The sequence below is a fragment of the Sitophilus oryzae genome, unplaced genomic scaffold, assembly GCF_002938485.1.
Source record: "Sitophilus oryzae breed Bouriz unplaced genomic scaffold, Soryzae_2.0 scaffold_1_pilon_pilon, whole genome shotgun sequence".
NCBI lineage: Eukaryota > Metazoa > Arthropoda > Insecta > Coleoptera > Curculionidae > Sitophilus > Sitophilus oryzae.
In genome coordinates, this window is record NW_022146725.1 from 466,884 (window position 1) to 492,732 (window position 25,849).

The 25,849-nt window shown below is 32.5% G+C and overlaps 1 protein-coding gene across 1 annotated transcript in view; it reads left to right on the forward strand.

Annotated features, from left to right (window-relative positions):
* Positions 1-25,849, forward strand: part of LOC115883832 (caskin-1-like) — a 111,437-nt gene that overhangs the window by 69,867 nt on the left and 15,721 nt on the right. Inside the window, 6 exon segments of the mRNA XM_030902239.1 lie at positions 4,968-5,039; positions 5,042-5,154; positions 7,750-7,971; positions 10,264-10,476; positions 12,184-12,420; positions 21,987-22,175. Coding sequence (XP_030758099.1) covers positions 4,968-5,039; positions 5,042-5,154; positions 7,750-7,971; positions 10,264-10,476; positions 12,184-12,420; positions 21,987-22,175 — 1,046 coding nt within the window.

Below are 25,849 nucleotides of genomic sequence, written 5' to 3' on the forward strand. Positions count from 1 at the left end.
CAAGAAGATATTTTACATTCGTTTGTTCTTGTTGAAGTTTTTTGACACCGATCGCGCGCGCTATTTGTGATATATTAAAAGTCCTGAAGGGGGCGATTTCCTAGCGACGGCGACGTCTGGCGTCCACGTCTCACCGCACACTGGTTCGTTTTTTGGACGTACGTGGCTCAACCTGTAGGTATATCAATGAAAAGTAATATATCGCTTTATAGGGAAACAAACCAGTGCGCGACGTCGCTAGGAATATTAATTCAGACCTTTATAAGCGTTAAAATTACAATATAAAACATATAAATAGTTTTCAAAACAAGAAAACATACTTATATGGAACTGTATTTAGAACTGGAAAATGAAAAATGCAAACTTATTTTCTTATAGGCGTCTTTTTTCTTCTACATTTTAATCGCATGCTCTTCTATATAAAATAATTATGAGCGTAAAGGTATTTAAAACGATTTCTTTTAAACATTCTTTACTTTGTAATAGCGCTTTTACGGTCGCGCGTATACAAAAGAAGCATTTTACCGCGGCCAGCGGTATAAAGCCGCCTTTACAAAGTCGCACGGCCAAGCGACTTTCCTCAGATGGAAACGACGAGTTTCGAGGAATTTCGTTTACAGCAGTAGCAGGCCACTCGTACAAATGGGTCTAAAGGACGCGGCTACTAGGGACATTCAAAAAAGATCGATATATTGAAATGTCGATACAGGAGTATAAAGTTTTCTTTTATACGCATTTTCATATTTGACACTACGGAATATTCTTAATAATCTGTGAATAAAAAGATTAACGAAGGAGCATATCAAAAAACTTAGGTCTGGTTTATCAGATATACAGGGAGGCTCGAACTGTATTCCGGAAACTTCGGCAGCATATTCTGCAGATAAAAATAAGTCAAAAAGTTCGTACAAATGTATGTCCTAAAATGCTTAGTTTCGGAGATACAGGGTGTAGAAGTTTCATTTTTATTTCGATTTTTTCCAAATAATTTCTGAAGTAACGTCAATATTTGGATGAAAATCGGTGTCTGGGAGTTTTTTGGCATGAAAATTTTGATTTTGATGTCAATATGACTCCTACTTGTAGAGGGCGCCACCTACATATTTTTTTACTGGTTTGAAGAGTAATAACTTTTCGTCAGTACCTGTATAAAACTACTGAGTGAAAAAATATACATTTACGACTTTTTTTTCCCCCAAATTTATAATTCCGTCAAATAACTACCAACTCAACATGTTTATTTTGTTGTCAATAATGACATGTATTGACTATTTCCATTCTATATATCTTGAGTACTGTTGCTCGTAGCGATTTTTACCAAGAGTCATTTTATACGTAAAAAATCACGGAAATGTATATTTCTTCACTAAGTAGTTTTATACAGGTACGGACGTAAAGTTATTACCTTTCAAATCAGTTAAAACACATGTAGGTGGTGCCCCCTACAAATAGGAGTCATATTGACATCAAAGTTCAGAAATTATTTAGAACGACGTTACGTTACTTGATGGCGTTACTTCAGAAATTATTTAGAAAAAAATCGAAATAAAAATGAAATTTCTATACCCTATATCTCCGAAACTAAGCATTTTAGGACATACGTTTATACGAACTTTTTTACTTATTTTTATCTGCGGAATATGCTGCCAAAGTTTCCGGAATACAGTTCGGACCACTCTGTATAGACTTAAATACTGGTTTATCAGTGCCGATGCCGTTCTAATTTTATTCAAACGTTGTTGTATTATTTTACGTTGTCAATAAATGTTGGTCGTTATTAAAATTCCTATAAAAATATAAAATTCTAATAAAAATAGTTAAGTTATAATAATTATTTATTAAATTAACTCAAACATCCGATATGCTACTGAAGCAGGTAAGTCAAAATGACGTATCTAAATTCTTTGACGATCTTTGACAAGTAGTAAATAAAAGCAAAAATAATGCATGAAAAAATATGTAATTAGTTAATTTTAAGTGAATTTCATAAATGGTCGGTTTACTACACGTATGTATATTATATAGTCACGTACTAGTGAAAAGTTATTCCATTATTTCCCTCAATTTTTGACCGAGATCTACCGCACGCTACACAACCAACTATTTTACAGTCTTTTTCGATAAATCGCAATAGTAGCATTTAAGTTCTGCCACAAAAAAAATCTTTTTACTAAAAGATTTACTACCTCTAAACAACTACCAGTTGTAGAATAAATAATAAGTAACATAAAATAGGCTGAGCAAAGTCTGACAAATCCACAACATTTCAAATCACATTCAAATGTGTCAAATGAATCGTCAAACAGAACTGCCAGGGATACCTACCCTAGGCCCCCATCTCCGTCTACCATGCATGGTTAGCATTATACTCATTCCTTAATCTTTTTATTCCAGTAAATAATAGCAGAGATAATAGGTACATAATATGTATTTACTATACAGGGTGACCAGATTTGTTTGTCCTGGGTTTGTCAGGTATTGTGTTTTTTTTTAATACTTAGGACATGAGATCGGTATTAGAAGGGATAATCAGACACGAAATTTTACGAAGAATAGGTTTGTCGTGGGCGGCATTCATGAACTAAAGCTGGATTCAAGTGGCACAAAATAGAAAGAAATGGCTAGAGTTAAGGGATGCTTTTGTTCAGCAGTGGACGAAATAAGCTAAATGATGATGATGATATAGAGTCTAAAATATATGCAAATATTTTAATGGCTGGTAGATCTCGAAAAAGGAAATATATTTTCTCTTTGTCATTTTTCAAATAAGTCCAAAATAGCCGAATTATTGTATATTGAAAATTAAAAAAAAATGATTAATTAAATTTTGAAAAAACAACTGTTTTTTTCCTTCCATTAGATTTAATCTACTAGATATATTATTGACATGTTGTCAAGATATTTGATGTATTAAGTGAATGTGTAAATGCATTACAAAATTAGCTTATGTGGTAAAATATCGTAAATTGAAATATCGATATTTCTTCCTTGACAGGGACATTCCTAATAACTACCGTCTGCTTCTGTCGAATTTAAAACGGGTCGATGGTATGTTTTTTTTTGGTTTTCATGGGTGGGTACGCCGTTTAGCCCAAGTTTGATTGACGGGTTCTCAAGGACGGGGTTAAGGACGAGAACCAGAATTACTGAATGACTATAATTACTTGGTGCTTATATTATTTATTTTTTAATACGAAAATGTATGTAGATACAGTTTATTCAAAGCCAGTATACACCAGACAAGTACATGAGGCATTGGTAGGGTTCCCAACTTGAGCATCGGCGATTCCGGGACAATTATTTTTAAGCTTTTAAATAATTGAAACAAAACAGTAAATATTAGAAATTAAAATATATTATGTGTGTAGTGTGCCCTTTATTAGTGCCCAGGTCCCGGCCAAGGCAAAACTTTCGCCGGGACAAACTTTCTGATTCCTGGTTAATCCCGGCCAAACCGGGACGGTTGGGAACCCTAGGCATTGGACGTAATACACAGTAATACTACAATAATTACTATTCACCTGCAACCCTCATATACCTCATATAATTGTTTGCATTTGGTGCATATTGGGATTGAACAAACTTTAGAGATGTAGATGCAAAATTGAATCGTTTAAGCTAGCGGCTCTCGTCACACTGAACACTGAACTGCTTAGATCTTTTGTAAAAGACTATGTGTATAAATTGTTCAATGACACCAAAGTTGTTATAAAGCTTGGATTTACGATCGACTTCACCTCACTGGGCGTTAAATTAAAATTATATACTTTCAAAAGATTTTTGCCATGCACATTCTAGATGCATTTCTTTAGTCTACATGAATTAACGTTCTAAACTTGTTGGTTATTTTTAAAACATTGAAGAGATTGAAATAAATTTCAGTACACAATTATACCGTACGATTAAAAAAAAACGGCGTTTGATGGCTATGAAATGAATATCGCTCTCATTTTATATGTAAATTTATATGGAAAATGTCATCGATCGTCATTTCCCAGCCAACTGGACACCTTACAGCTGGCTATACTGGGTGTTTCAAAAAACATGTGCCATCTCTTGTGGGGAGATTCCTCACGTAAAAATAAGATTTATTTTTCATATCAACATAGGTCCGATTCTGCTTTGTTTCGTAGCTACACGGTGTTAAAGTTTTAATATTTTTTTGATTTCTTATAATTTTCTTCCAAGTACTTTTAACGTCTCGAATGAAATTCTGAGGGTAAAAGTTACTATAAATGCGACATATTTTAAAGCTAAAAAAGTGTCGACATATTTACCAGGGACGTGCATATGGGTTATCACTTTTTAAAAAAAGTATGTACGCCACTGATATTCTCTTGTTAGCGAAATAGTGTAAGCAGTTTAATGCCGATTAAAAAGTGTCTCTTGATATTTTGTCGATTTCGGCTTCCTTGATGGGATAAACACAATTTTATGAATTTGCCTTGATCCAAGTCTAATAGCAACCTTTGAAAAATTTTAATTTCATTAACTTGCGAAACTTTTAAATAAATACTCATTGATTCCTCATCAAAAAATATGAAAAAAAGTTCCGTAAACATGGGTATGAACATGCCTAATTTTAGAGTTACAGGATTTTAAAAATTTTTATAATTAGTTTTTTTGTAATTATCTTAAACACCATTATTTTTTTATTTGAAATTGCTGTAGGTTGGACTAATAGTAATAATATTTAATGAATCAAGTAAAATAGGTATATAATTTATTATTTTTATTTTTATTTTAATTTAATTAATCGTGATTAATACATTATGATCCATTTCTCCCCCAATGTTTTAGCTATTTTTTAACATCCTTACTTCATCTATTTCAAACGACCATGAACAAAAACCACACTTCCATCGCAAAAATTCGTTTCTGCTCTTACATATATTACGTTTCAACAATTTTCGCACCGTGGTGTGAATTAAATTATGCAAAAATCCTAATAGTGTTTTTTCTTTCAGATGACCACTCAGACTACGGCAGTACAGTCAGCGGCAGCACGGGCAAATCCCCAGGACCCATATTCCCGCCCCCACGTTCACGTTTCCTGGTCAGCCGCCCCCCGGAGCGGTGCTCACCCACAAGGCGGCCGTGTACTACCATCACCAGCTCAGTTTACAAGAGGACCAGGGTATTGACATGACACAGGTACCGATTTGATATAAATATTTACTTTACTGTAAATACAGATGTTACCTACTTGTTTGAGATTCTCCATTGGTCGGCACAAAAAATGGACACACCTTAAAATTTCATGTTTTTTAAAGTTCAATCTATTTTGTTCTAATAAGGATGGCTGCAACGACGTCTCGTAATCCTGCTGTTAAAACATAACCAGCTGGTTTTATACAGGGTGTTTCAAAAAATATGTGCCATCTGTCGTGGGGACATTCGTCGCGTAAAAATAAGATTTATTTTTCATATCAACATACGTCCCATTCTGCTTTGTTTCTTAGCTACAGGGTGTCAAAGTCTTAATCTTAATAATCTTTCGATTTATTATAATTTTCTTCCAAGATCTTTTAGTGATTCGAATGAAATTTTGAGGATGAAAGTTACTATAAATGCAACATATTTTAATACTAAAAAAGTGTCAATAAATTCATCAGAGACGTGCATATGGGTTATCCCTGGAATATTTTTCAAAAAAAAAACATGTGCGCCACTGACTTTTTTCTTTTGATATTAAAATTATGTAGGCTATTTAATGCCACTTAAAAATTATCTCTTGATATTTTGTCGAATTCGGCCTCCTTGATCAGATAAACGCAATTTTATTAATCAAAATTAAAAAATTATATATTTTACCTAATTTATTATTAAATATTATTACTAGTAGTTATTATTACTATTAGTCCAACATTCAGCAATTTCAAATAAAAAAATAATGGTATTTAAGATAATTACAAAAAAACTAATTTTAAAAAGTTTTAACATCCTGTGAATCTAAAACTATGTATTTCCATACCCATGTTTATAGGAACTTTTTTTCATAATTTTTGATGAGGAATCAACGAGTACTTATTTAAAACTTTTGCATGTTAATGATATTAAATTTGAGATTGTTATTAACTTGGATCAAAGTCCATATTTCGCTAACAACAGAAAAAGTCAGTGACGTACATGTTTTTTTAGAAAAATGTTCCAGTGATAACCCATATGCACGTCCCTGGTCGTTTAAAATATGTCGCATTTATAGTAACTTTTACCATCAAAATTTCATTCGAATCACTAAAAGATCTTGGAAGACAATTATAATAAATCGAAAGATTATTAAGACTTCGACACCCTGTAGCTAAGAAACAAAGCAGAATGGGACATTGTTGATATGAAAAATAAATCTTATTTTTACGTGAGGGATCTCCCCACGAGAGATGGCACATCTTTTTTGAAACACCCTGTATATAAAAACCAATTACTGTTTTAACATCAGGATTACGGGACGTCGTTGCACCTACTCTAAGCCTATTTTGATATGATTTTTAAGCAATATATAGCTACATTATTTGGCTCTTTTTAAATTAAAAAATTAATAAATTCCTTATGTGTCTATTATAAGAGGAAAAACAAAATGTTATTTGAGCAAAAGTTTTGAAACACCCTGTGAAATGGTTTAACAAAGTAAGGAATTTAAAAACCATTTTATCATCAAGGTGCATCTTTTTTCGATGGTTCGTTTTTGATTTATCTTAGTTACGTTATTTTTATTGGAGATACTCGTTTTTGAAGAAGACATTATCGATTTATAGCAATTTCAGAATTAAAAGCATACCTTTGATTTTGGTCCTCATGAACACACCTATGAAATAGTGGTTAATGCTTTTTTAATGTCACTATCATTGGAAATGGCATATTATTACTGTCTGTTGCTAGCATAGGTTGCTAGTTGCTCTAGCAGAAATGGTTTTAAGTGCAGAAGTAGATCTCTACCATGTTCAATTAAAACAACAATATCCCCGCGTAACTTCTGAACTTAAAGCCTCCAAGTAAACGCTGCCAGAGAACTGCCAATAAACAATAATAATATGGCTTTTCAATGACAGTTAACATTACAAAATAAATAAAGACTATTTCATAGGTATATTGATTACAACCAAAAGCAAAGGCATGCGTTTTAATGTTAAAATTGCTGTAAATCGTTACTGTTTTCTTGAAAGCGAATATCTTTAACAAAATAGGCTATCGAGATGATTGAAAAACAAAGTATCAAGAAAATATGCATCTTGATGATAAACAAAAATAACAACATTTAAAATTGACCAAGCAAAGAAAAAAAAACTCAATTTTAGTGAGGATGCAGTCAATAATCGCCACATGGGCTAATAAAACTGCTTTTTATTTTGTCAAGCTTTCGAGAAATTTATTCCCATCATCTGGATAGTTTCTAAAATGTATAAAAAAGGCATTAAAATTTTGCAATTGTATAAAAAAACAAACTTACGAACGAGTCAATTAACAAAATAACATCGTTTGTACAATAAGACTTTACAAACTAACATCATTGAACATTGGAATCACAAAGAATTTCCTTTATAAAAATATTGACAATACATATACATCTAGACACTCTTTTTTACAAAATTACTCAAAAATAAATTGCTACATTGTTGTTTCGAGCTCGATCAAACATTAACTAGAGTAAGTCTACTAACTAAGACATAAGGCTCGTGGTATATTTATTAGTAAGAATTACACACAAAACTCTTGGATTATTTACATGATGTAACTTATCCTTCCTTATAGTCCCCAGGTCGAGATAGTCCAGGTTCTTCCAGTGGGAGCGCGGGTTCTGGGTCCAGACATAGTACCGCTTCCCTCGACAGCGGCAGGGCGTCGTACCATCCTCTGAGCACGGCAGGGAGAAGTACCATAGGTTCTTCGAATAGCCCCAGGTGTTCTTTGAGTTCGTGTTCGATCGGATCCGATCAAGGCAGGATAGAAAGAATGATCCATCAAGGAGTACCAGTACGTATTACAATCAAATATTTACTAGATATGGATTATATATAAAATAGATATTTTGATGTTATGGATCTATCACCTAGTTATTTATAAAAAAATATACTAAAAACTCTGTTTTACTAATAACCTAAAAATTTGGGTTTTTCAGGGCAGAAAACATACTTAAAAATATTTATTAAGTGGAGTACCAATTTGATACAATTTTCTGCCTAACTTTAAGCGGTTTTTTTTATAGCGTATAATAAATGTATATCTAGGTACAGGGTGGGTCAAATTGGACGCTTTTAAAGGGAAACACCCTTTTCTATAGGAGATAGACGAAAAGTAATATCGGTGTCTGGAGCTCAATTTTTATCAAAAACATGATGGTGAAAACCGCACATCGATATCTGTTACCGTTTCGTAGTTACCGGGCGTTTTTCAAAAATGTACATTTTTAACAAATCGTTATAACTTCTTTGCTATGGAAAATTTTGAATTTTTATGAAAACATTTTCAAAGTACCTTTTTACGTAGAATTTAATGGTTTAAGTATAATTTTTTTAAATTAATAATTTAAGAATTATCTACAGAAAATATATTTTTTTTATATGGGACACCCTGTATAATTTTAATTCATTGAAAAGAATTTAAAATAACTTTTCCAAAAATATAGCATGCTTTGCAAAAATATAGCATATTTTGTTCGATTCCTCTTCGATATATAGATTTTTTAAAAATTCGCCCACTTTGAATAAGTAGGCTTTGAACGGCGCGGCGCCGACTGTAATGCAAAAAAAATTTAGCTGTGAGCAGCAATTAAATCGAAAATAATATTTGCAATGAGAGATACAGAATTTTATAACAATTTAAACTATATTTAACAACATCAACATATTTAAACTATATCAATAACAATAAAAATTAATAGCAAACCAAGACATGTGATTTTGCTACAGGTATTAGACATGTCAACTCGTTAAAATGGGACTTGCACATCGAAGCTTTATCAAAGAAACTAAGCGCTGCCTGTTTTGCGCTAAGATCAGTTTCTAAGGAACTTAACTTATCAACCTCTAGAATAGCTTATTATTCCCTTTTTGAGTCACATCGTCGTTATGCTCTTCCATTCTGGGGTACTTGCTGTGCAATAAAATTTGGTCGTATTTTCAAACTTCAAAAGAGAGCAGTTCGATATTTATTGGGCCTGAACAGTAGAACTCACTGCCAGTCTTCTGTTATGGACAGACAGGACCGTTTTTGGACATTTCTCGCGGAATTCATTAACTCAGTGGGAGTGAAAGAATGATACCCTGACATAACCGCTAAGTACTTCTAATTTTTGTCTAGATTATACGGGCAATTTAAAAATAAGAACCTTTATTTTTCCGCAAAGATAAAAATCCATAGGCACTAAGTCCGGCGGCCTCGATGGCAAACGGCTGGGATCTTGGTTAGCTATTCAATTATTCTCGAAATTGGCTGCAAAAATTTGCTGATAACTTCAGCGTTCTGAGGCGTCTTGCGTCTGTGTCATAATTTTAAGTTCTTTTCATTTAATTAAAAATATACAGGGTGTCCCAAATAAACAATTTTTGTGTTGATAACTCTTAAATTATTAATTTAAAAAAATTATACTTAAACCATTACATTCTACGTAAAAAGATGCTTTGGAAATGTTTTCATAAAAGTACAAAATTTTCCATAGCAAAGAAGTTACAACGATTTGTTAAAAATGTACATTTTTGAAAAACGCCCGGTAACTACGAAACGGTAACAGAATCATGATTCACCATCATGTTTTTGATAAAAATTGAGCTCCAGACACCGATACTAGTTTTCGTCTATCTCCTATAGAAAGGGTGTTTTCCTATAAAATCGTCAAATTTGACCCACTCTGTATATCAAATTCTCTTTAAACTTTGTTCCACAAGATAGGGTTTCTTTTGAATAATACCTCTCAACCGATTTATTATGTTTGTAAATTATTTAAATAATTTTACTACTACATAGATAATATTTCACCACTAAACTAAATGAAAATTTAATGAACAAACAATTTTAATAAGAAAAATCTCGACAGCGTTATCAATTATAGTATGTCTCGGGAGAGTATATAATTTCGATAAAATACACATTTTGAATTAAAATGATATACAACTTCCACTGTGTTTTTTCGGAGAACAATTTTAGTTTTTGTTTATAAATGAGGTGTACCAGTTGAGCAGGAACTATTACACCGAATGTATATTGTTTTATTAATGATACAACTTAAATTATTTAAGTTTTTTTTTTCAATCTAATTCTTATTTTTAGGACCAAGATATCATTCACTCGTGGCTGGTAGACTTGCAATTCGAAGAATACTACCCATTGTTTGTGTCGGCGGGTTATGACTTACCGACCATCGGCAGAATGACTCCAGAAGATCTCACAGCTATTGGAATTAAGAAACCAAATCATCGGAAGAAGTTAAAAGCCGAAATTGCCCAGTTGAATTTACCTGACAACTTGCCGGAGTTTATTCCTGTGAGTTGATTTTTTCAAATCTATTGTTTTTGCTGAATATCTTGGATAGATTTAGATTAGAATTTATGAGTGCGTTATGAACTACCTTGATAACCATTTTGCCAAATTATAAATTCTACAGAACCTACAGATGAAACAATTGGGCTCATAGATTTATCTGGCTTATGAATTTTAGGCAACACATACAATCTTGGTACTGAGGGTTTGGATACCTGCAGTTTTCTTTTTAAAGGAAGATCAATAAGAATAAGATTGTAAAAAAACTCTAAAACAATGTAACAATGTTTAGAATATAATGATAATATGATTTCTCTAAGGCTTTCGACTGTGTAAATCAAAATATCTTAATTAACAAATTGCAATACTATGGATTCAGGGGAGTGCCGCTCGAATGGCTTAAGTCATCTTGGCAACAGAAGACAGCTTGTGAGGATTGTTACGTCTATGTCTTCTTGTAAGCCTATAGAATATGGTGTCCCTCAAGAAACTAAGCGCTGCCTGTTTCGCGCTAAGATCAGTTTCTAAGGAACTTAACTTATCAACCTCTAGAATAGCTTATTATTCCCTTTTTGAGTCACATCTTCGTTATGCTCTTCTATTCTGGGGTACTTGCTGTGCAATAAAATTTGGTCGTATTTTCAAACTTCAAAAGAGAGCAGTTCGATATTTATTGGGCCTGAACAGTAGAACTCACTGCCAGAATTTCTTTAAAAATTTCAAAATACTGACTCTTTCTTCTTTATTCATTTTTGAATCCGTTTCCTTAATCCGCAAGCACATATCTGCTATTCCCGAAAGGCCATCTCACAACTATCCACTTAGGAATGCGGAGCACGATCTTTATCTGCCAACCCCGAGCTCAGAACTAGTTAAAGGCTCAATACTGTACAATGCCAAAAAAATGTACAATCATCTGCCTTTGAATATCAAGTCGCTTTCATTCTTTTCCGCATTTCGCAAAGTTCTGAAATCATATACTTGCTGGAGAGAGCCCTATATGCGGTAAACGACTTTTTTGTTGATGTTTAATCATGAACAATTTTGAATTTTAAAATTTTGATCATCTCATAACTGGTCAAAGGTCGAGTATTAAATATTTTGTAGCTCTTAAAATTATATCCATTTACAATTTTCCTATTGTAAAATTTTATTGATACGCCTTGTTGTGTTCTGCAATTGTCCATTATGTTATACTTGTAATTTAAATGACTTAATTTTTTTGAATTGTATAATTATTTTTTATTATTTGTATATTTTTATTATTTGTATATTGTTTGTTTTGTAAATGCTTTGTCAATGAAGCTATTTTGGCCTTTTGCACAATAAAGCGTTATTTATTATTATACCGATAAAACCTTTTTCATATCTTTGAGAACAACGACCCTGTATAATTAATAGTTAACCTGAATTTAACACACGAAAATGTGTCAAAAACAACCTCTATCAACTTCTATAATATATAATCCTTCCAAGAACCTTCAAAATCCATATTTTGCGGTGGATTTTTATTTCAACATTTATTAAATACTTAAACAAAATAAAACACAAGTTCGCCCCAGTATCCCAAAACACTTTAACACTGGACGCGCGTTTTGCTAGACATATTAGCATCATCAGCAGATAATTAAAACTGATGTGTTAACCATTAATCATGAGCATTATCAGCAGATGATACTGTATAGAAATAATACTTTCTTTGTACTATAGGGCTCATTAGAAGAATGGTTAAATCTTCTCCGTTTGGACGAATACCTCTCCGCTTTCATCGAGCAAGGGTACCAGACAATCGATGATGTCGCTCAACTGACCTGGGAAGACTTGGAAGAGTTCGGCATAGTTAAATTGGGCCACCAAAAGAAGATCATGCTGGCGATCAAGCGGATCAAAGATATCAAGGCGGGCAAAAGGATCAACTCGGAATCCAACAGGATCTATTCGACACAAGTGAGTGCGGCTTTATAGTTTTAAAATTTGTTAGATGTCCCCCTCACTATGTTTTATTTTCTCGGTTCCATTTTTTCATTCGTTCAAGTTTTTAAGCCTTATGAAAAGTCTTTATGTTTCAGTAGTGTCCATTCTGAATTTTTTCATGATATTGGTGCTTATTTTGAAGTATAATACTTATACCAATTTCCAACTAGTTTAGTTTATACCTGATAATGGTCAGTAATCCATCTCACCGAAACGTTGTGTTAATCAAAAAATAAATGAAGACAACGGAAGTCCGAAATTCTTTTAGTTTCAATACTGAACCATAGTCTACCATATTCATTTTTAAAGTTGATTCATGTGCTATGGTATAATAAACCTATAGCGTCTATAAAACTGCTCTATATAGTTATCACTTACTATATCTCAAAATTATTATAGTATAATCTAGGGCAATGAAATTTTTTTGAAGTGAAGAACTACTGAAACGTAGAATAGTATAATCCTAAAAATGTGTTGCCAGGTTTGTTTAGATAATATTATATAATTATATTTTTAATAATTGGGATGGTAATTTTTCAATTCATTTCACGCCCTTTATACCTTTTGGTCTCTTATTGTACCTTAATATCTTATAATATTACATGTTCTTACGCGGCCCATACATTATCAAGCAAATTGCGCAACAAAGCGATGCGCAACGTTGCGTTGCACAACTGATTCAGCGGCCCATACATTGTTGCACAAATGCATTACCCATGCACTTGGTAAAATTTTGATCAAACTTTTTATTAAAAATTGTGCATTGTTCGAGAAACAATCATGTCCTCAATTGCCATTACGTCAATTATTATAATATATACCCTAAATGATGTCGATGATACCAAAAAACGAAAAAGAAATCATAGAATTTGGATGAAAGAACTAAAATATTGCACAACGAAGCTCAACACACACATACACTACAAACCGCGTTGCGCAGAGTCCTGTTGCACAAAAGAATTCAAACATTCTTGAGACTTATCAAACAATTGCGCAACGCATCAAACGTTAACATACATTGGCAACTCGTTGCGCAACAGCCTGTGTTGCGCAATTTGTTTGATAATGTATGGGCCGCTTTAAAGCGGCAGCCATATATTACTAACGTCTACAGATGCCTGAACAATACGTTTACATCGCTTTCAGATGGAGCGGAGCGTCAGCGAGTGCCATGAGTTTAAACTTTGGTTTAAATGAACAATTTTACATGGGTCGCGTATGCTCCGTCCGGATGATTTCGTCTGACGGCTATCTTGAAAAAACAAGCAGCACAAAAACAGCACGGACGGTCCGCGCGAACGCTCCGCTCCATCTGAAAGCGCTGTTATTTATATCAAACTGTATTAAAAATGCCTTATTTTTCGTTTAGAGGCTATCACTTTTTTCATAATAATTTTTGCGTTGTTCAAATCTACTCTATGCCCTGTATCCCATGAATGCTGACAAATCTTAGATTTGCGAAAATCGACCCTTTTTAAATAATCCTAATTAATTATTAACCTATTTGTTCTTGATTATTTTTAAAAATAACTATTTTATTTTGTAGATTTTCTTACAATGTAATTGGCGAAATACCCACTGGACATTTTTGAAGAGATTAAAGGTTGATTCTCACTATACCTTCCGTTTCCATTCCATATTCGTTCCGTATTTTTATTGTATTGACGCTATACGTAAGCTTCCGTTCCGTATCAGTTCTATACTTTTTATTGGACAATTTATATCATTACGAAAGTTTTATTTTAAAAATTTGTATCTTTTGAAAATGATAATTGATTTAATTAAGAGTCGAAAGAATAAATAAATATCAGAAAAATTTTCACAGAGCTGGTACAAATATAAGAACTTGACCGATACGCTTCAGTCCGTCCACCAAAAAAATGTATGGAAGGAAAGGATATGGAACGAAAGGGAAACGGAACGGATAGTGTGCATTGTCCTTAACTTTGAAGTTTAAGTAAATTTTAGATATAGCGTGTTTGACATAAAAATTCGTCAAATTTTACAGGGAATTTAAATCTAAAGATTTTTCAGTGAGTTTCAAATATTTCAGAGTCGTATTATATTGAAAATGTGTTTAAACAAGAGGCATCATCGTAAGACAAAAATTCTATATTAAATGTTATGGAAACTACATCAGTAGTTTCTACAGAGTAACTTTCTACAATTTAGACTTATTATCCTATATGTTGATAATTATTTTTAAATTCGAGTGTAAAAATCCTAGAGGAATCTAACGATTTTAGATGAGATAGTTTCATATACTGTACATATCTGGCAACACTAAATTGTATCGAATTATGATATATTTCAGGTCTATGAACTAAGGCTTAAAAATCTTTCTTTTACTTTGAGCATGTTTTCATTCTGTTCACGAGTCTTAGATCGTTTAGATGATTAGAAACATCGACTTTGCCGTTAGAATAGATGTTTCACATCCAGCATCCGAACCTCTAGTTGTTTCGGTTAATTTGCTACACAAATCACACTACCTACATTAGTTTTTTTATTTTTTTTTTTTATTTTCTAACACACTCCCTAGCAAACATGTTCAAAGTAACCGTATCATTATCATCGATTATTTTACCGATTATTTTATTAATTTAACCACATCTGTAATGTTATCGTAACGACTAAAAATAATTGGGCTGCATAATGGCGTACCATTTCCACTAATTTTTACTGTTCAAAACGGAAACGAGATGTGAAACGTCAGTTTCATGCATTTACGTTGCACCCTGTCCAAATAGATGGCCAGCAAGCTGTTCACACTCCTCGTTTCTATCTGTCACGCATTCAGTGATGCCAACATCTTTTATTGTAGCTTCGATTTATTTTATTGTACGCTTCTACTAACCATTAACCATCTCTTAATGCATACATTAATTTATTGCTGTATCTATCGGTTTTGTCATTCGAATCATTCAGTGTACTATAAACATCAACAGATTAATTTATATTTTTGATTTTATATTTTTTCTGCGACCCCATGTTTGTGAATGTAACAACGAAATAAAATTGATGACAATTTTGGCCAGGCCAATCTCTAAATTATAGAAAGATTTAAAAAGCATAGAACGTTTCCAGACACCACAAATCTATTTTCTAAAAAATATTTCTCCTCGAATTTTAAACTAGGTACACCATTTAAAAATAATGTTTACTCATTATAAAAATAAATTAGCACCTTCTTAAGCCAACTTGCAGTAAGCGCCATTAGTAGGCTTCAGTAGGCTGGACCTCGCTAAAATTGTCATTGATTATCATTTCTCAGCCGTCTTTGACGCATTTTTTTTTCGATCGTATGGTATTATGATAAATGTTTTTTAATAATGATGCGGTTTGCACAAACCTGTTCCACATTTCTGTCAAACGGAAGATGCTGTAAACAAAATTTTCATAGCTCTCTTCGTTTCTGAGCTACAGGGTCTTTTTGAAAATTTTGCAATTTGGGACACCCCCCGTATCTCTGTTATTGCGAAAGGTATCGAGAAGGTGAAACTGATTCTTGTAGAACTTTATGTAAAATACGCAATGGCGTCGTGGTATTTACTAAAATAGTCATACATACGCCAAGAATACATACCATACCAACAGGTATGTTAGGCTATTAAGATCGGCAAAAAAAAACTGGCGCCTGGTAGGCCACTGTTCGGTTTGTATATGATTCAAAATAAAAAATATATAAATTGTAAAATTAGTATTTTTTTAATGGCCATAATGGCGTTCTTTCAAAATCATCGAACAACTAAATCATTTCCATAAATCCAGTGACGTACCGTGACTTTGAATTTTGAGACCAAAAACTGAAGCAATAATTTGTCAAAAAAATGATATTACAGCTATATGTTTTATTTTGCATAAAAATGTTAACTAATAAGTTAGAATAATTATAATTCTTCCCTACCTAAGTGGTTTTATCGCTAAATTTAACTAAAGCTAAGTACAACACCAATCTTAAATACGTGGACTATTATAACAACAAATAGGTACATCGTAAAAGACTATTTTGGTAGCATTCTGAACTAGAATTCAAGTTAAACATTTTAGAAAATAATTTAAAGGAAAAATGTTAACTCAGTTAATATTAATTTTTGTCTACTGCTCAGATTTATCTGGTCTTCTATCATATATTTTGGAAATTAGAGAATTACCTGAAGATTTTCATCTAAAAATTGGCATTGATAGTGGTGGTGGATCACTTAAAGTTTGTCTGAATGTGCTCCCTCAAAATGATCCCGAATATTTCAAGAAATGTAAAAGTGCTGGAATTAATAAACTATTCATAATTGGCTTAGAACCAAAGTTGTCTGAATCTTATGCTAACATTAAAAGCCTCTTTGAGACGTTAGATCTGCAGTCCATATGTGGAATTTGTTCCTATCCTTTTGCCGCTGACTTTAAGCCTATTATGATTCTCCTTGGTCTTCAGTCAAATTCATCCACTCATACTTGCCCATGGTGTGATGTAAATGTAAAGGAAACGGAAATAAATAAAATACAAATTTATGGCAACAATCTGGAGGAAATATAACAAAAGCCAAAGATTTTAGTAAGCGTTTTTGTTTGAAATATTTTTTTTGTATTTTTTAAACTGTTGTTCGATGAACCATATAAAAAAGGGCAATTATTTTTTAGAAAAATGTATAAACATACCTTTAATCATTGGCGACGAAGAAACACCTGTCTTAAAGTATATCCCCCCTCCTGAGCTTCACCTTTGTTAGGTGTGGTTCAAAACTTTTGATTGTCTTGAATTGGAGAATACCAATATTGTAACAGAATGGATAAAAAAAGCGGGATTGAAACTAGATCATTATGGAAAATGTAACGGAAATAACGCCAGACAACTTTTAAAGAAAGTGGATATTTTGAAGACGATATCGCCCGGTAAAGAATCCTATTCAAAGTTTTGACAAGCAAAAACCTAAATATCTTTTTTTTAGGAAATAAATATATTGCAGTGTTTTCTGCATTCAATCAAGTAGTTTCGAGTTGTTTTGGTCAAGCACTAAACAAACATTTTGAACATGACATCGAACAATTTAGATTGGAAATACTCAACTTAGGTATTAAGATAACTCCAAAGATTCATGCAATTCTGCATCATGAGCCAGAGTTTATAAAAGCAAATCATAGAGCTCTAGGATTTTACTCGGAACAAGCATCTGAGCAGGTTCATTTTTCCTTTAAATTATTTTCTAAAAAGTTTAACTTGAATCCTCGTTCAGAATGCTACAAAAATAGTCTTTTACGATGTATTTGTTGTTATAATAGTCCACGTATTTAAGATTTGTGTTGTACTTAGCTTTAGATAAATTTAGCGATAAAACCACTTAGTTAGGGAAGAAATATAATTATTCTAACTTATTAGTTAACATTTTTATGCAAAATAAAACATATAGCTGTAAAATGATTTTTTTGACAAATTATTTGTCAGTTTTTGGTCTCAAAATTCAAAGTCACGGTACGTCACTGGATCAATGGAAATGATTTAGTTGTTCGATGATTTTGAAAGAACGCATTATGGCCATTAAAAAATTACTAATTTTAAAATTTATATATTTTTTATTTTGAATCATATAAAAACCGAACAGTGAGGCACGTATAGCCGCACATACTAAAATATGTTAACATCTCAAAAACTGCGACTTTGACTGATTTTGATGTTATTACAAATTTTGTTGCAAATATTATTCCTAATCTTAATTTGAAAACCGCGTTTCGCTAGCTACTGTAATATTGGAGTTACGATTTTTTTAAATTTTTAACCCCCTCCCATACCCCTTACCAACCCCCCCAGCCGCACCAAAAACTAATGGCCAGATTCTCGGGTGCCACAGTATTTTTGTGCCAAATTTTGTTAAAATCGGTTCAGCGGTTTTTGAGTTCTTCTTGTTTTAGAAGAACTTAAAATAGAAAAATAAAAAGAAAATAGAGGTAGAGAGACGGACACAGACGGACAGACAGACAGACACCATGAAAATATTTTGTATTTAGGTCATTTATAACCCAAATAACTCATTTTGAGTGAAATTAAAAAAAACTTTTTTGCCGATCTTAATAGCCTACCCATACCTATTGGTATGGTCGGCTAAAAAGTTCTTTTAATTTCACTCAAAATTAGTTATTTGGGTCATAACTGACCTAAATACAAAATATTTTCATGGTGTCTGTCTGTCTGTCCGTCTGTAACACGATAACTCAAAAACCGCTAAACCGATTTTAATCAAATTTGGCACAAAAATACTGTGGCACCCTAGAATCTGGCCATTAGTTTTTGGTGGGGGTGGGGAGTTGGTATGGGGGTATGGGTGGGGGTTAAAATTTTTAAAAAATCGTAACTCCAAAATTACAGTAGCTAGCGAAACGCGGTTTTCAATTTAAGATTAGGAATAATATTTGCAACAAAATTTGTAATAACATCAAAATCAGTCAACGTCGCAGTTTTTGAGATAATTTATTATTAACATATTTTAGTATGGGCGGCTATACGTGTCTCCCCGCTCCAATTTTTTATAACGGGATGGGTTTGCAAATATCTTAAAGCTTGCCTGATAGCATTTTCCAGGTCTTAGGCATTGTTGTAGTTGCCACGATGTATTTCATATTTCAAAAATCCCTAAATACAGAAATCGAGAACGGACAAATCCAGAGATCAGGGTGGCATCGTATGGGTCCATATTGGTCTCAATTCATAGATTTGGGAAATAGCCATTTAACAAAACTCGAATATTTTCAAAGTCGTATATAAGTATATTTCATGTAAATTAGCTAAAGGAGTATCTAAAAGTTCCGGTACGATAGCTTCCAAGATTTACAAATAGAGGTAGAGAGTTAAGTGTAAGAGAGTTAGTTTCCCTGATAAATAAAGAATTTATTAGTGGCTCAAAAATTATACCAAGAGATAGATGGCAGTATATTTTTAATAATTCTTGAGTTTCTTTTATTATCAATCATGGCCTACTACTACTAATAATGATGTTTTAATGAAAACTTTTAAATATTGTAGTAAATAGTGAAACTAAATATTGAGTCATATATAGTTTTAAGAAGCTTATAGCAAGCCCGATCATATAATTTATAAATATACGGGGTGTTCCATTTAAGAAAACATAACTTTAGTTCATATTTTCAAAAATATTCTTTTCGTAGATTAATAGATTACGCCACTCTACTCTGCGTTATAAGTTCTACAATAAAGAGTTTTCACCTTCTCGATACCTTTCACGATAACAGAGATACGAGGTGTGTCCCAAATTGCTAAATTTTTAAAAAGACCCTGTGGCTCAGAAACGAAGAGGGCTATGAAAATTTGGTTTACAGCATTTTCCGTTGGAGAAAAAAGTGGAACAGGTTTGTGCAAACCACACTCTTCTATCTTCACTAATAGCGGAGATATCGTCTGATTTCAACCAAAATGGGACACCTTGTACTGGGTGGGTCAAATTCGACGCTTTTAAATGGAAACACCGTTTTCTATAGGAGATAGACAAAAACTAATATCGATGTTTGGAACTTAATTTTTGTCAAAAATATGATGGTAAAAACCGCATATCGATATCTGTTACTGTTTCGGAGTTACGGGGTGTTTTTCAAAAATATGCATTTTTAACAAATCGCGGTAACTTTTTTGCTATGGAAAATTTTGTATTTTTATGAAAACATTTCCAAAGCATTTTTTTACGCAGAATTTAACGGTTTAAGTATAATTTTTTTTTAATTAATAATTTAAGAATTATCAACAGAAAATTTGATTTTTTATATGGGACACCCTGTATATTTTTAATTTATTGAAGAGAATTTAAAATTACCTTTCCAAAAATATAACACACTTGATATTTTGCTCGATTCCTCTTCGAGATATAGAGTATATAAAAATTCGCCCGCTTTAAATAAGTAGGCTTTGAACGGCACCGGCTGTAATGCAAAAAAAGTCTAGCTGTGAGCATCAATTAAAAGGAAAATAATATTTGCTATGAGAGATACAGAGTTTTATAACAATTTAAAATATATTTAACCAACATCAACACATTTAAACTATATCTAATAACAATAAAAATATAGCAAACCAAGACATGAGATTTTGCTACAGGTGTTCGACATATCGACCGTCTTCTGTTATGGACAGACGGGGCAGTTTTTAAACATTTCTCGCGGAATTCATTAACTCAGTGGGGGTCAAAGATACCCTCTCATAACTCCTAAGTATTTCTAATTCTTGTGTAGATTATATGGAAGAATAAGGAACCTTTATTCTTCCGCAAATATAGTCAGACGGCCAACGGCTGGGATCTTGGTTAGCTATTCAATTATTCTTGAAATTGGCTGCAAAAATTTGCTGACAACTTCAGGGTTCTTAGGCGGTGCGTCGTCTTGCTGGAAAAATATGTTTTCCAGTTCCATTAAGGGCATATCATCAATAAGGGGTCCAAAGCCTACTAGTTAAAAGTGGCGAACTTTTAAAAATTCTGTATTTCGAAGGTGATTATAACAAAATATCAAGTGTGCTATATTTTTGGAAAGGTAATTTTAAATTCTTTTCAGTTAATTAAAAATATAGAGGGTGTCCCAAATAAAAAATCAATTTTTCTGTTGATAACTCTTAAATTATTAATTTTAAAAAAATTATACTTAAACCATTAAATTCTACGTAAAAAGGTGTTTTGGAAATGTTTTCATAGAAATACGAAATTTTCCATAGCCAAAAAGTTACAGCGATTTGTTAAAAATGCACATTTTTGAAAAACACCCCGTAATTCCGAAACGGTAACAGATATTGATGTGCGGTTTTCACCATCATGTTTTTGATGAAAATTGACCTCCAGACACCGATATTAGTTTTCGTCTATCTCCTATAGAAAAGGGTGTTTCCATTTAAAAGCGTCGAATTTGACCCACCCTGTACAGTCTGTCTAGCGATAGAATTGTGACAATGACAGTTGTTGGCTGTCATTTCAAGTCAAACGTGTTTTTTTTTCTGCCATTTTTTGGGTGTCATCTGGCGAAATCATCCTATCTCACATAGAGCAAGCTATAGTTTCTAAAGAGACATTAAAAAAACTTTAGTATTTCACATGAACTTCTTTACTGTTAAATTCATGTGTTTTCGTGTATTATCGTTACGAGACACCATAAAGAAATATATAGAAGTGTTGCTATACTAGAAAACTATAAAGAAACTTAATCGTATTCACACCCACCAGAAAATATATCGACTTTCAAGAATGACAGAAAATACTAAAATAACTGTTACTGTCATATATTATTTCGTAGATTATACAGACATTAATTTAGCGAATCTAAAACAGACAAAACAAAACTTTGACCAATTGAAATGAAGATCCCAACAAACCTCTGATCATTATAAAACCCTTTATCATATAAAAGTACCTACTTTAAATGACAAATAAATAAAACACTTGGGCCGTAGAAAAAAAATCATTAACATTACTCGAAAGTGTAAAATAAGAAAGATGTTGACAAAACTGCCGAACCAACCTGACCTATTGCTTACGCTGCATGTTTATGTATGTAAGGACGTGTTGGTACACGTACCCATGGACCTCCCCTCGCCCGGAGCGCCCCCTCAGGTGCACAGTACGTTCCGCTCGTTCCACCAGCCCTGGGAGATCGACCAGACGAGGCACATGACGACGTCGATGGGCCCCACTACCAACCCATCCTATACCTATTCAATGTATTGCACAGATATTGTGCCCATCAAGGTATTTCAAACTCATTTGCATGATACTTTAGATGTATAATATCGAATGTTACCTGTTAATAATTGAAACTAACTTATCCTAAAACTGATTTTAGATGTATAGTATGTCAATATTGATAGCTACTTTTCTAGATCTGGCTCCCAATTAACAAAGCTTATGACTAGTTTTTAGTTTTCATACGTTTATAGATACAGATAGTATTTGTCAAGTGCAAATATGATTTTATAAAACTCACCGTAGTGTTTGTTTATATTTTAAATTATTTTAACTTTGCAGTGCAACTTTTTTATATTATATATTTCAAAGATTACACTCAGATGCACAATTAAAAATTGAAACTGAATCATAAATTCAGTTCTTTATAAACTTTAGTATTGGGCTTTATTATACAGGATGTATTGGGCTGTATTATACACGATTTATCGAATGGTTGTTTTTGCCTTAACTTTAAAACTCTGTGCAATAATTTTGTGAGCAATCTTAAAACATTGTTTTTCTGTCAGTATCATCTCTCTTGAGCATTTTGTCTCTGTTTTTTATGTCTCGTGACAACACATGCCTTGGTTAATTTTTAAGAGCGAAATGAACTTGCCACCAAGAATTTGTAATTTTTAGGGTTCCGTACCCAAAGGGTAAAAATGGGAACCCCCTATTACCCTTGTATATATTCTTAAAGTTGTTCAACCGACTAGACAAAATGTGCTGCCATCTGGAGAACAAATCGTGAACCTTTCGGGGCGGAGTCAAAAATATCGATTATTTTCGTTATTTTCCTCAGAGTACTGTAATAATATAGCCCCCGGTTTCTGCGAACTTTAATAGTGATCAGCTGATTAAGAAATTTAAACAAAACTTTTATTTTATTGTAAATTGTGGATTATTTTTGCCTGTTATTTTAAGAATTCTAAACCGTATTAACAAAGAAATTATTATTTCAATATGTTGGTACATTATTTATATAATAATTTATAATAATGCTAATGGCTATTAATTAATATTTAAAAAAAGTTCACATACCTATTTTAATTTGATTTAATGCAGGTATAAAAGAATCATTTCATTCTTAGATTATTTTATTCTAAATTGAGTCCTTTACGAATTTTACGATATTTTTTTTGAAAACATAAAACTTTTTACATTCTTGATGCCAACTAATTGGTATGGTATTATTGGTATGGAAATTAGCCAAGAAAGAAAAGAATTGGCTATAACTTGACAGGCTTTAGAAAAAAAAAAACAGAAAACAGAAACTCATTAGGTATGTGATTATCTACAACATTTATGTGAAAACTTTTTGTCTAAAATACCATATGATCGAATAAAAACGGCGTCAGCGATGGCTATGAAATAACGATCGATGATATTTCCCATATAATTTTACATATAAAATGACAGTGATCTTCATTTCATAGACATCGTTGACGCCGTTTTTATTCGATCATACGGTAGATTATAATGGAATTAGAGACAAAAGTTTTAAAATAGCCGAAATTTGTTTTTTTCGAAATATCTAGTAAGCCTTGAACTTCTTCGAAAAATCCGAAAGGCGCCATATTTATGACCCCACAACACTGCAATTCTTTCTCCATTTAACCGCCTCTCTATCTTCAGTCTCCAGTAGTTTCCGAGATACCCATAGAGAACATCGTAGGAAACTCACCCTGTGTAGTATTTAGAAACTAACTATTATTATTATTTGACTAGATTAATTTGATTAATAAGACTCGATTAATTTAATTTAAAATAAATTTGATCAGGTTTTTTTTCGTATATTCTACTACCAGAAAACCAAAATTATATGATAATGCACTTTTCAACGAAGTTGAAGGAAGATATAGTGTATCTATCACAATAATTAATAGAATTACTACAATTAGAAGAAAAACAAAAATAATAAATACCCAAATACCTTCACCTACTACTCATCTACAAAATAAACTAATATAATCTCTTATAAAAACACTACACAACTACTTCTTGTATTCTACACTGAAAAAATTATCAAACTTACTAATTAATCAAACAAAAAGAAAAAAATAACCAAATTTTCCCTTCACCTACTACTTAACTACAAAATAATAAACTATAAAAACACTACTAAACTATTTGTGGTATTCTACACTAAACATTATAATTAAACTTAATAAAATTAATCTAATTTTACACTACAACTACTACAAAGAAATAAGAAAACATTTTTTAAAACTAGAAGAAACAGAACTTCGATAGGTGCGACCAGTATAATAGATCAAGCGGACAAAGAATATAAAATACTTTAAAAATGTGCATTCAGAAAAAAAAATATCTCGAAAATTATCTAAACAAACATTTTTTTTTCTTATCAGTGAAAAGCATCGGCCTCGTCGGCCTTGCGGAATTTGTCGGGTATTTACAATGGTCCGCAGCCCTGGTCAAATTGTATAATTACCAGCTTTTATAGCATATCTAATAGATAAAAAGTATCTGGTCGATTAGCAACCAATTGTCCGAAAATTATCGATTTTTATTTTCTCTGTTTTTATTGGTCTCTTCAAAATTCAGAGTAACAAAAAATATTTTTCTGTAGTAAAAGACCCCGCCATCTGGTGCTTTACATCCATAAACGTCTTAGGTTGAGCTAATTTAAAAATCCATATACAAGGCTATTACTAAAGGTGTACGCGCACTGAATCGGTACCAGTCCGGCGAGAAACGGCGAAGGCGGTGACTCCACTATCGTAGATAGGTAGAGGTAGGAATCTGGCCTCTACAGGCCGAAATGTTTTAGTGGACGCCGGCGCTGTCTATATGTACGATGGTCGCAGTCGCTTTTGCTGGTCGGTCCGATCCGATGCAGTGCGCGCCCTCCTTTAGACTTCGCTGTCCGTCCGTCCGTCACAAAGGTCTATCTTATGAACCGTTATAGCCAGACAGTGGAAATATTTACAGATAATGTATCTATGTTGCCGCTATAAGAACAAATACTAAAAACAGAATTAAATAAATATTTATAAATAAAAAAGTACTTTCACTAAACATTATCTTTTAAGTAAGAATTTTACATAGAATCTTTCAAGTCCTCGGTGGCCGCGTGGGTAAAGCGTTTGGGCTTTACGCTGCTATGACGTTGGAGCCGTAGTAAGGCAGGTTCGAATCCTAGTCAAGGCGACTTTTTTTAATGTTTTTTTTAAATTTTTACATATTTATTTTTACTTTTTACATATTTATTATTGATTAATACAATTTTTAGTAATGTGTTTCTTCATTTTTTTAATTACTTATACGCGCATTCAAATTTTCAACTAAATCGCAAAAAAGTTTATAATAATATAGTGTCTAATGTTGTATAGATAATGAAAGGTACGGAACCCTTCGTGCACGAGTCCGACTCGCACTTTTTTCAATCATCATTACTTTTTGATGTTATTTTTCAATACGACGAGGTGGCTTTGGTGACCATTGTAATATATCATTGGATACTATACACTAGGTTAAAAAAATGTTAAAGAGCAACAATACAGTCCTGATATTAAAGAAAACATATGTAATCATCAAGTATACAAACAGAAAAAAATTGTAACAAATACCCTAATACTTTGTATTGCCTCCATTGGCTGCTATAACTGCCTGTACAGGGTGAGTCAACGATAAAGTAAAGTCCATTATCTCATTTGTTTCGAGGTTTACAAAAAAAT